The sequence below is a fragment of the Elephantulus edwardii genome, unplaced genomic scaffold (genome assembly GCF_000299155.1).
Source record: "Elephantulus edwardii isolate Elephantulus edwardi_28Jun2011 unplaced genomic scaffold, EleEdw1.0 scaffold00069, whole genome shotgun sequence".
In the NCBI taxonomy this organism is placed as follows: domain Eukaryota; kingdom Metazoa; phylum Chordata; class Mammalia; order Macroscelidea; family Macroscelididae; genus Elephantulus; species Elephantulus edwardii.
The window spans coordinates 3,482,026-3,495,220 of NW_006399819.1; the positions used below are offsets into that span (position 1 = coordinate 3,482,026).

Genomic DNA, 13,195 nt, shown 5'->3' on the forward strand with positions numbered 1-13,195 from the left:
CCCTCTATGAGGTGGATTGATTCAGTGACTGGGATAATTGGGATGGGAGTGTCAGAGACAGTGCGATTGGCACAGGACAGAGCGAAGTTTAGGGCTGCTGTACATAGGGTCACTATGAGTCGCAAGCGACTCGACGGCACATAACAACAACAACAACAATCTTAGGGAACAAATAAAAATAATATAGTGAACTCTGTGATATATAAATGTTACCTTATAAAATCTCTAAACTTAACTGATCTTGATTATAATTGAGAATGGCAGATAGGAAAATTCTGGAGAAGTGAGAGAGTAGTTTAATAATAATCATAATTAAATATATCACTAGAAATACCATGTATAGGAAAACGGAAATTAAGATACAGGAAGTCAGGTTCTCAGTATGTAGGGGAAACAACGTTTACATATTGTTACAATTTTTCATATTATATGTGAAAAGGTAACTGTCAGTTTGGTATTGGAAGGTTTTATTTTATCATGCGAGGTAAAATTCACTCAAGGGAGATAGTAACTGTAATTAAACTAAAAAATTGTGCATTGTGTGATCTAAGGTAGTCCTATTTACTGAGGACTAAATGATGAGCTTATCTTCACCACTGGACCAATAGGCAGTATCACGATAGATGGAGAAATGACTACAGTTGTCAATCATTTCATTTTACTTGGATGTACAGTCAGTCAAGTAATCAAGACATACTGTCTTGCACTAGGGAAATCTGCTGTGAAGGACCTCTCTTAAAAAGTTCAGAGGAGCAACATATTACTTTAAAGACTGAGGTGTGTCTGACCCAAGCACTGATCTTTTTCAACTGCTCCATCTGCATATGAAAGGTGGACAATGAATAAGTATGACAGAAGAGTCAATGCCTTTGAAATGTGCTGGTGGAGAAAAGTATTAAATGCCAGGGTTTGCCAGAAGAACAAAGGAACAAAGGAAGGGCAACTGGTGTTCTGTAGAAGAATACTGAAATTCTGTCTAACTTTGGTCCTATTTTCAGGAGAAACCAATCTTTCCAGAGCCATTCAAAGGGAAAGGTTGAGGACTGGAGAAAGAAAGGAAGACAGTCAATGAGCTACACTGCCACAGTGCCTGCCACAATGGGACAGGGCATGACAGAGATCATCCAGATGGCACAGGACAGGACAAGGTTCAAATCTGTGGCTCTTATAATCACTACCAGTTGTAGTCAACTAAGTGGCATGTTAACTCAACAATAAGCTGTGAGCAGAAGGGAGGCTGTAACTGCAAATGAAAATAGGGAAAACAAGACAAGAATTAAAATATCAAGACTAAAGCTATCTTGCTGCAGCAGCTAGTGATATTTAAACCTATACCATTGCTCATGTTTCATTTTGTCCTAATTAATTTTGTTTTTAATGGCAAATGAATTTGAGTTCAACTCACAGCAACTCCATAAATAAAATTGTTCCATCAGGTTTCCTAGGTTATAATCTTTATGGAACTGGACTGTCTGGTCTTTCCACTGAGGAGCAGGTTTACAAGTTTGAATTGGTGACATTTTGGTTAGCGGCTAGGCGTTTACTAGTGTGCTAGCAGCTTCTGAATTATTTTAAGAGGGACCACTTTTAAAATTTAGAAAACATTTTCCAATATATTATCACAATTTATCATACAGCAAATCAATATGTAGCTAACACTGCCCACATTTTGTAGTTAAGAATCTAGGATTTAAGCTTATTTAAGTAAAGACAAATTTAGAATCAAACTATAAACTCTCTACACAAACTACTACAGTTCCTCAGACAAATAGCACCAAATTCTGTTTTATCTGGACTTGAATCATCCTCATTGTATGTCTAGAAAAACTTGATCAACTCTTGTTACAGAAAACACAACTTCTTGCTTTAGTCTTAAAACTATCTTAAGCAATATACAGGAAAATAAAAGGAAACCAATGGATTGAATTGTAAAGTACCTAATCTTCACAATATTGTATCTGAAGAGGATTTTCTCGTTTCCGTTATGAAATACATTTCACTCTTGCCTTAACATCCTTGTTATATTGATGACTCTCTCAGCTAATAATACTTTTCAAAGAAGGTGGTGCCATGAACATTTAGTAAAGTGAAATCTGGTAAGAAAAAGAGGTTTAATCTGCAAAACCAAGTTTACCTATAGTCATTTAAGGGGGAAAAGTGATTGAGTCTAAGTTTTTCTTTACTTGAGTGTTTTTATTAATTTTTTCCAAAGTTAAACAATTACTATCAACACAAATGTAGAATTTAGGTTCTTTTTTAAAAAATTTTATTATTTTTTTGTGTACGTGTACCGTCAAATCAGTTCTGACTGGTACAGGAGGAGATTGCCCCTCTTTCCCCGGCAGAGCATCTGGTGGATTCAAACTGTTCGCCTCTGGGATTGTAGTTGCAGCTCCTTGCCACTAGGCCACCAGAGCTCCCCTAGAATTTAGGTTCTTGATATTGCAGAAAAAACATTAAACCTACAAAGCCCTAAAACAAAAAATCGTATCTGAAATGCTAATCTCTTTAGGATATAAAAAATCAAAACTGCTATATGCATTCAGATAAAGATCAATCTACATTAAGAGATGTATATTTGATCATTAATAGTTTTATAATAAAAGCAGAAACCATTATTATTATTTATTATTATTGAAATCTTAAATTTAGTAAATAAAGCTGAGACATGAAATGCATCCATCCATTTTAGAATGATCATAATCATTTTACTGATATGTTTGTAGTGGCAAATTGTAATGTTAGTGTGTGACTATTTACCTTTGTGTCATAATTTTAAAGGCATCTGGGAGGTAGCAGTCGGTATTCTCCATCTGAAATGGGTCAGCATCACATATCTTGTCATCGGTCCGACCGTAGTTTGCACTCTCAATCATAATGACATCACTGCCTGGACATCGGAGGTCTATAGAATAACCTTCACAGGACAATTCTCGCCTAACTAGCCCAAATGGTAATGCTGCTCTGCTGAAACCTTTAAAAGAAAAAGAAACATTTATGAAGTAAATTATGTTAATAAGGCAGTTTAAAAATAATATAGTTTGTGACTACATTAGATTGAAAAACTGTCACAATGTTTTTCTTTTCATTATCTAATCATTTTAAATTTATTCTAACACAATATTTTCCATTTAATTTATTCACACGCAGAAATCAAGTAAGTGGCTCTTTATGAGCAAATCCACAGGAAAATGACAAATTTTTAAAAAGGATTACTAAATAGTGACAAGTTTTGCCAATATAGAAGGTGACAAGTAATTAAGGGAACATTTTTACTTGTTCATAGGAATAAAAGCTTTGTAATACATAGGCCTTACTTTCTCATTTCTCTAAATATGTTAACAGTTGTCAGTAACATTATTTTAAAGATAGTTTTGGTATTAGCAGTTTCTTCTAAACAACAGTAAGCAACTGAAGACAAAAAGATACTTAGGGCAGGGTCATTTATTTCAATTTATAGACAACTGATTTAAAGATGGAGCTGTGGGTAGCACAAACAGTTAAGTGCACAACAATTAGCCAGAATTTGGTAGTCTTTTTTTTTTTTTTTTGAAACAAAACAAAATCAACTTTATTTTTTCTAGATTAAAAAAAATAGAACCAGCTATTAATTTTTGTTGAGAAATTTTTTTTTTGAAACAAAACAAAACCAACTTTATTTTTTCTAGATTAAAAAAAATAGAACCAGCTTGAATTTGGTAGTCTTAATACATGCAGTAGCTTCTCATAAGAAAAGCTTGGCAATCAGTTCCACTAGTTCAAGTCTGTGAAAGACCTAAGGAGCTGATGTTCTACTCCACAATACAAGTCACAATGTGAACCAACGTGATGGCATCTACGGTTTTGGTAAATTTTTTCATAGAGGTTTTGGTGGAAGGGAGATTTTTAAAACTGACATCACTGTAAGATTTTAACCAATGGCAATTCAAAGGAACAGAACTATTGAAAATTCAATTTATACAAGCTCAATGACCTAAAAAAAACAAAACTGATTTAAGATTCAGTTTTGTTATTTGCAAAATGGCACTGAAGCATCAATAACACCACTTTTCCTATGTGAATCTAAAATAAAATACTGTACACAAAAGCACCTACTAAAATGTATTGTTGTGGGTAATCAAGTTGATTCTGACTCAATTCATGTTGCTATTAGTTGCAACTGGTTGGGTCTAACTCATGACAAACCTGTATGTTATTACTGTTGTCATGTGCTGTCAAGGTGTACATGACTTAAAGCTGACCCTCCATCAGGTTTTCAGACACAGTGGTAAGAAGCTGCACTGCAGTCCCGAAGTCATGCAATTCAAATCCACCAGCTCCTCTGTATGATCTAGTGACTCTGAAAACCCACTAGTGAGTCAGCTATGGTTTGGCTCTGACTAACAGGCACACAACAATCTTTCTCTCACGAAGAAGCTGATAGATTCAAACTGTGTACCTTTAGGATTGTAGTACAATATGTGTGTGCCCAAGGGATTCATAAAACTAATTACTCTAAAATAATCCTTAAACCAAAACTACCCCAAAGTGATCTTTTAGGTAAGTAGGAGTAATAATTGTGAGTACTGTGTACCTTCAAAAAAATAACTTATAAAGCCAAGTAGTAAACAGTCTCTCCAATTTTACTCTTCCTGAACAGTAAGGAGGCCAGGGAAACAAACTAGTAAAATCAATGAAACACACAGAATAAAATGAATGAGAATGCTGACACATTTGTGGAAAATATGATTAATGTCACTGAACAAATGTTGATTAAAAACAAAATAAATTAATAGTTTACAATGTCCTTGATAAAATTTCTGCAATAAGTCTTAATTTTTACACTCTTAACATTTCATATCTAAAAAGCAAATATAAACGTACTTCTAAAAACATTGGTTAGTTATATGGTAACTTACAAGCTACAAGAAGAAATCATCTCTGTCTCTCTCTCACACACACACACACACACACACACACACGATCTTTACTACTAACCTTTTTCTACAGATTAGCTGATAAGAACCTCTGGGTTCAGATTAATCCACTGTTGCTAGCAGCCAGTCCCCGCCTCATACTAACCCCATGCACAACAAACAAAAGGGTGCCCTAGTCAGCTTCATCCTCATAATCAGTTGCAGACCAGACTGTTGTAATCCATAGAATTCCCACTGGCTGATTTTCAAAACTAGATCACCAGGTCTTTTTTCCCCTAAGCCATCACAGTCTAGATGCTCTTTTGAAACCTGTTCAGGATCTTAGCAGCTTGGGAGGCTCCAATGACAGACAGATGGGTGATGACTGTGCAAGGGGTACACTGGCCAGAAATCAAACTTAAGTGTCATACAAAGAAGACAAGATGACAAATGAACAGAAAAAAACGAAGATATCTACATTTAGTGAGTAAACTGTTATTAACTGAGCGATGATTTAATAATTAGAATGTACCAAGAATTTCTTTATAGCTTTTTTCCCTTTATAATAGTTTCTCTATTGAGATTACTTGTATGTTGAGTCATTGTCATCATAATTTTCTCTAAATTCTTTAATATAGCTTTACTTTAATCTTTGAACATACTAGTAATAGTCACTTTGAAATCTTTATCTGCTAAATCTAACTTCTGGGCCCACTTTAGAGGCAGTTTCTACTGTCTGTTTTTCTCTCGAGTATGAATTATACTTTCCCATTTCCTTACATGTCTTATAATTTTAATGTTATTGTTGTTATTGAAAACTGAACACTTTAAATAATAGGATGTTTGAAACTCTGGATTCAAACAGTTTTTCTCCTGAGCACCGCTGCTGCTATAGTAGTTCTTTGTTAGTATTTCAACTGGACTTTTTCACCATAACCTGACTCCCTCCACAGAGTGTGGTTGTTTATGTATCTGTCTACTAAATTGCTTTTTGATTGGTTTGACTGTATTTTCGCTTTTAGTTCACATTTTTATTTTTTTGGCCTGATTGCATATGGCTATTCTCGGCCTCTTCACAGCTCAATGGTAAGCCAATGACTGGGAAAATATTTTGCACAAACACCTTGAAGCCATAATAAGGTCTCTTGTCTGTTGAATGATCTATGTTTGTGTGTCAGATGACTGTTCAAAGTTTGGGAAATTTTCAAACCCATTTTTGTAATTTACTTTTGGCCAATTAGTCAAGAATGCATGAGGGCTTACATAATAATAAATGTTAAAGCTGAAAGACACATTTGCAAACAGACAATGATAATGGCTGAACAACATGATAAACCCATTATCCTCGAACTGTGCATGTAAAGAATGTTGAAATGGCAAACTATTTGTTATTTATATTCATTACAATATTTATTTAAAAAGAATACTGTATGGAGAACTCATAAAGCTGTTCGCTGGGATTTTTTTTTTCCTTTTTTCCCCCCCAGGATTTACTTGTTATTTTGGAACTGGCCTTCCAATCTTGCAGGACAACAACTTCAGAATAGCAGAACTGTGGATTCTACTTATGGACTTTGTAGAGTGATTACTACTATTCCTGACAACACTTTTGGACATGAGCTTTCTTTTCACTTTCTACACTCAGTGCACTCTCTCTGCCTGCACAGGCCCTTGTCCTAACAAAAAATCCTCAATGTCAGAGCAAAGGAGCAGGAGGCACAAGTGAAAACAGCTGCAAGCAAGAAGGCATCAAACTTACTGATTCTACTCTTCATATCAGATATTCTAGCAACTTTTCATGAATTAAAAGCTTCTCAAGGTGTTATTTGGTTAGTTTGGGGGCCAACAGATAGTTTAAACAATGTGTCCAGCATTTTTACTCATTCTTAGGGGTGAAAGATTAGCTTCACTTTTCATTCTGTCATTGCTAGAACTCACTCTAAGGACTTTAAAAATATTTACTGGCTCTAAAACTGGAAAATGTATAAGATAGGCAATGATATGAACTGTAACCACTTCACACAGAGGTAAAAGGAGCAGAATAAAGATAAACCTAATTGTTCTATGTAACATATCCAATAAAATATATTGATGTACTCCAGCAACTGAGCTCCCAAGTTCATCTTCCTAAATACTTCAGCACCTTTCAAATGAGAATGATGATCAAGGGAAAGGACTAAGCTGCAGATAGAGAAAGCCATCGTGTACTGGGTGCCTAGTCTTTTCAGAAAAAGAAGAGCATGAAGGCAACCATGTATCTGATGGTCAAGCAATCAATAAAATGCTCAATTAAGATTGTCAACACAAAGAAATCCCCAAATTAAAGCATTTTACCCACATTATTACTACGACATTTTATTCTAGGCTATATTTTCAATCTATTTCTATTTCAACAAAGAAAAAAAATAGGCAAAGTATAATAAAAAAATAGGAAAATATAATCCAATCTATCTTTAATCCTTGACAATTGAAGAAAGAACTGTGGGTGTGCAGTGAGTAAAATGGGGAGGGGGAAAAGAATCAATATTGCAGCTTTGTGCTGTACAAATATGAAGACGTCTAAAAAGTGAGGCTTAGAGTAAGAATACTATTTCGTTCCATTTTTTTCCCTTCTAAACAAATGATTTTGAAAAGAGTGCCCCCCCCTATGAGCTATAAAATCTCAAGTAATAACTCTCTGAGCTTCAGGCTAGTGATTGGAATAAATGCTTCCTGGCAACAGGTGCAGTGACTTAGGAATGCAATCATGCCCATTCAGGGGATAACTCCTAATAAACAGATGCACTACCATGAGCTGGGAATTTGTAAGATGAGAACTAGAATTCTATCATGGCATTTTACATCATTTATGCAAAAAAATATGCTGCTCTATGCTGGTTGCAAGTTATACTTTAAGCACTTAATGAAGAACCCTGCCTTTCTAGCATTCTCCCTACCAAGAATTCTTTCAGTACATTTCTTCAAAAACACACATTCTCTTTTCTTCTTACTAAGCTGAAATAGAAAAGCATCAACTTTCATAGTACTATTTTACTTAATTACTTAGAAAGAAATCCTGTCATGTATGCTATTGCTCATGCTGTAGAGGGCCTAAGTCAGCACCAAACTGCCTGATTATGAGACCTTGATGGGTCTGAGGCTATGACTTAAAGCTCCGATGAAACATTAATTCAGGCCACAGCTCATTTATTACCATAGCTGGAATATAAAATATCTGATTTACTGATGTTTACATATGTTAATGGAATTTCTTCCTAAAATGGAAATAAGAAAAATAATTAATGAGGAGGGAATATGGTTTCAAGTAGGCTGAACTCTGAGTTTACAACCTACCTGGGGGGATGGTGAATCCATCTCATCATTTACTTATCTTAAAAAAAATTATAAAAAAAAATTATTACTGAAAGAAATGTTGTGTTAGAAAATAAATGCGCTAATCAACATTCCGCTTTTTCATTTATCTTGGCATGTTTATGGTGTTAACAATAACAAAAAAAAATTTAAAAAACCAATGATGGACCAAATGTTTTCCTTACCTAAAATGCTGTTTCATTTGAGAATTAAAAAACCTAACAAACTCTGGTGGCTCAGTGGAAAAGAGCTGCACTGCCAACCCAAAGGAACACAGTTCAAATCCACTAGTTGTTCAGTAGGAGAAAAATGGAAAATCTCCTCCCATGTGATTAAAGGTCTCTGAAAACCTACTGGATGATCAGCTATGGATTGATTCCCACATGACAAAAGTAGGGTAATATTAGCTTTAATAAAAGCATTCTACATTTAGAAAATCTAAAATTAGAACACCTTCACCAGTATTTACTTCAGTGGCATTTAATTGTGATAACCCACGTTTAGAGATTTATCCATTTTGGGGACTTCAACATTATCCAGGCATTAATTAAGTAAAAGATTCACAAAAATCAGATGAACTTTTCATTCTACTTCAAGGTAAGAAGTATTTCTTTCATCTATTATTAGTTTTATGACTGGTTAACACCACTTTTTTTTTAATGATGTCAAGTTGTATCTGCCTCCGAGTAACACGACAGGACATAGAACTATCTATAAATTTCTTCCTATACTGTAATTTTCAAGGAAGTGGATCACCAGACATTTTTTCTCATGAAATCAAAATTTAGTAGCCAAGAGATAACAATAGTGGTGTTTGCTTAAAAGGTGGCATTTTTAGGGTTTATATTGGCCTGCTCTGATCTCCAGCTGCCTTTACGGTACACACAGGTCTTGGAAATTAACAACTGTGGGACTAAGTTAAAAGAGTGAGAGTGCTTCCCACATTGAGCAGCATGACTTGAGGGATATTGGAGCAAGATTCTGGTGAGAAGAGACCCTGGTGATAGTGATGAAGAGACTGTGGCATTGCTGTGGCAAGGGGTAACCAGAGAAACCCTGAGATAAAGGCTATAGTTAAAGGTTTTACTGTTTTTGCCAGATAATGGAAGGAAAAGGTGAACAGAAACTAGAGCCTGGACTAATTGAGGAAATGTGCCTGGGACTTCAAGGCTAAAATTTTAACTTGCATTGGGTGATATTCTTTGCCTCCCCCACTCTGCAACTTACTTCCCTAACAAAATCCACTCTCAGTACCACAGTGAGTTAGCAATAAATAAGTGAAACTCTTGCTGCTGGTGTGGCTCTAGAAGCACCATGGAGCTGGCCTACAGCTGCTTTCTGCTCTGGGGTAGTGGGGGGCTGTGCTGTTCTCACTCTCTCTCTCGTCATTTCAAAAAAGCACTAACAGTCCTGTGCTCCAAGGCCCATTTCTGCTCTTTAGACAATGACTGTGCCACTAAGCTCACTAAAACCTGTTTTATATTGGTAAATTAACATGAGAAACAGATTTCCTCTAACGTTCACAATACAAATAAAAAGTAAATAATTCTGTACCATATATTGCTTGATAATTTTAAAAAATCTGTTGTTGTTGTTGTTTGTTGTTATGTGCCATCGAGTCACTTGCGACTCATAGCGACCCTATGTACAAGAGCCCTAAACTCCGTTCTATCCTGTGCCAACCTCACCATCTCAAACACACTCATTCCCACCACTCCACTCACAGAATCGATCCATCTCATCAAGGGTCTTCCTCTCCTCTGCCGCCCCTCCACTCTGCCAAACATGATGTCCCTCTCTAAGGACCAGTCCCTCCTTGCAACATGCCCAAACTATGTCAGACGAAGCTTCAGAATCCTTGACTCCAAGGAGCATTGTGGCTTCACCCTCTCCAGGACAAAACTGTTTGTTCTCCTAGCAGTCCAAGATATATTCAACACTCTTCTCCAGCACCACAGCTCAAAGGCATCAATTCTCCTTCTATCATCCCTATTCACTGTCCAACTCTCTGATGCATAGTACAGAATCACAAAGACTATAGCCTGGATCAGGCGCACCTTAGTCTCCAGCCTGATGTTCTCTTTAGTACTCTTGAGAGGTCCTTCACAGCTGACTTTCATAAAGCAATTCGTCTCCTGATTTCCTGGCTACTGTTACCAAGAGTGTTGACTGTGGAACCAAGTAAACTAAAACTATTTAACTATCTCAATCTCTTCACCATCCATACTGATGCTGCCAATTGGCCCAGAAAATAACCAAATTAGTTTTCTAAAAAAAAAAAAAAGCAGTATTTATGATCTTGCCTCCTATGATATATTAGCAAGTTCTAAAAATAGTAATAATAAAAACCACTACAACTAACAAGAAAATATTAGTTTTAAGAAAATGTTTTGGATTTGACGCTCATATAAACCATCCAAACAACAACTTGAGCATCTCCTTGGGTACAAGATTTTCCTTCTACTTTTACACTGATCTAATAATCTATTTTGTTAATTTTTTACTACTCGCTGTTATAAGAAAATCCATTTATTTAACTTCAATCTTTGTCTTTATAAGGAATTAAGCCAAGCAAAAATGTGAAAAGTGATATTCCTCTCCCATTTCACTCCCCAAGCTAGAATTCAGTACAAGATATAATGGTTAAAAGAAATTCTATTCCTGTCCAGCCTTAGAATCTGCTTCAGGGCTGGAAACCTCACTTAAAAATATTTGATGGGGAAAAGATGGATTCTGAATCTTCTGGTTCATATCTTACTAAATTTAATTTTTTTTTAAAAAAAAATGATTGCTTTTTCCAAAAAACACACACAACAAACTATCTCACTTTTAAATTTTTTAAATTTTAATTTTTTAAAAAAAATTTTTAAATACATTTAATTGCAAGAGGAATGCCATTTTACTAAAATTCTATTTTCAAGCCAATGGCTTACTTTAGTTATCCAAAACTTTTAAATATATTAAGAGGTCACCCATATTACAATGGTTTCCTCATTAAATTATTTATAAGGAGGGCCAATTAAAACCAACTCTAGAACATAATTTGAGTTAACAACTTTGAAACTATAGTGAAACCACCCACTCATTTCTCTCAATGCCAAAAAAGTATCCAAAGATATTCATTTAACTAGTGCTGATCCATACAAATATGCTAGAAGGAAAAGACATTAGATTCCCCACATAAATTCTAAGGAGTATTTCTTTTTCAAGTTGGGTAGGAAAGATTAACAAAATATGAAACCAGTGTCAATTTCTGGTAAATTGTCAGTCACACTAATAACTTTAATCCTTTTTAAAAATTTCAGCTTATTGCCCTCACCAACATTTAAGTAGGGAATAATTTCTTTCTTTCTACACACTATAAACCTAATTCTTGACTTCAAATTGTAAAGAACATCTGAAAGTTTTGCTTATCCATTTTTTTAATGAACATATATGACTAAAAATTATGCAATGTGTTTTTGTGGTGAGAAAGAAGGCATTTTCCAACATGTTTCGAAGAAAAGCCAAAAGAATTTATTGAAACACTTTTCCTATAAAAGTAATTTTAGAATATATATATGTGTGTGTGTACACACACACACAATTTTTTGTTTAGAGTCAGACCGACTCATAGCTGACCCTCTGGCGGATTTTCAGAGGCAGTTAATCACACAGTAGGAGCAGCTGATGGCCTCAAGCCACGTTCTTTTGGGATTGCAGCTTCTTGCCACTAGACCACCAGAGCTCTAAAACTGGTGTGTCAGGAGTGAGATGTGAACCCACCCTTCCAGGGGAGACTGCAACATAAGACTGGCTCAGGACAAAACAGGCTTCAGAGCTACAGTACATAGAATCACTGTAAGTTGCAGGTGACTTAATGACACATAACAAGAACAAAAAGAGAGAGAGAGAGAGAGTGAGTGTGTGTGTGTGTGTGTGTGTGTGTGTGTGTGTGTGTCCCCGCCTTGGGTTTTACTGCTATGAAGTACTTAAAATTTGTACTCTGAAATATTAAATTCAAATTACACACTATTATTTCTAACATGTAAAACAGTTTCCTTTAGTGAAGATTAGCTCATTACATAAATGTCTTTCTAAAAGAGGTAGTAAGTTTATAAAAGTGTGTCTCCTGACCATCCCTCCCTGCCAATTTGCTTTTCTCTTTGAAAAGTTAAAAAAAAGATCTTTAATTATTATACAATCACTCCCCCTAAGTCCACTCCACTCTACAGCCTTTATTCTGGACTCCTGTCATGACAGTAATACCCAATCATATATTCTTCTTAAATTTTTCTCCCCCTCATCTGTTTCAATACAGTATACATTATATAGTCCCTCTTCCTCAGTTTTCCCCCAGCCCCGATGCCAGACCTGTTTTGCAACAGCGGCACTATGCAGTATTTGTCCTTTTGTGACTAAGATACTTCATTCAGCATAATGTCCTCCAGGGTCACTCATTTTGTGTAATATTTCACGAGTTCCATGTTTTTCAATGCAGCACAGTATTCCATTGTGTGAATATACCACTGCTTCTCTATCCATTCGTTTGTTAATGGGCACTTAGGTTGTTTCCAACTCTTTACTATTGTTAACAAAGCCGCATTAAACATAGGCACGCATATATCTGCTTGGATGGTGGTTATGGTTTCTTTACAGTATATCCCAGCAGTGGAAGTGCTGAGTCAAATGGTATCTCTATTTCCTACTTTTTGAGAAGTGCCATAAAGATTTCCATAGTGGTTGTACCACTTTACACTCCCACGAACAATAAAAAAGAGTTCCATTTTCTCGGTTACCTCACCAGCATTTGATGTTTGCGGTTCTGTTAAATTTTACAATTCTTACTGGGGTGAAATTATATCTCATCGTTGTTTTGATTTCCATCTCTCTTAGAGCTAGGGATTTTAAAAATTTCTTCATGTGTTTATTGGTCATCTTCTCCAATGTGTACAGAACATTCTCCAGAA

General features: G+C 35.5%; 1 protein-coding gene across 3 annotated transcripts in view; it reads right to left on the minus strand.

Moving 5' to 3' along the window:
• The window catches only part of LPHN2 (latrophilin 2), a 218,776-nt gene that overhangs the window by 86,284 nt on the left and 119,297 nt on the right, over nt 1-13,195 (minus strand). For all 3 annotated transcript variants that reach the window (XM_006888580.1, XM_006888582.1, XM_006888581.1), the window contains exon 3: nt 2,761-2,974. In XM_006888580.1, coding sequence (XP_006888642.1) covers nt 2,761-2,974 — 214 coding nt within the window. The remainder of the gene's footprint in view (nt 1-2,760; nt 2,975-13,195) is intronic.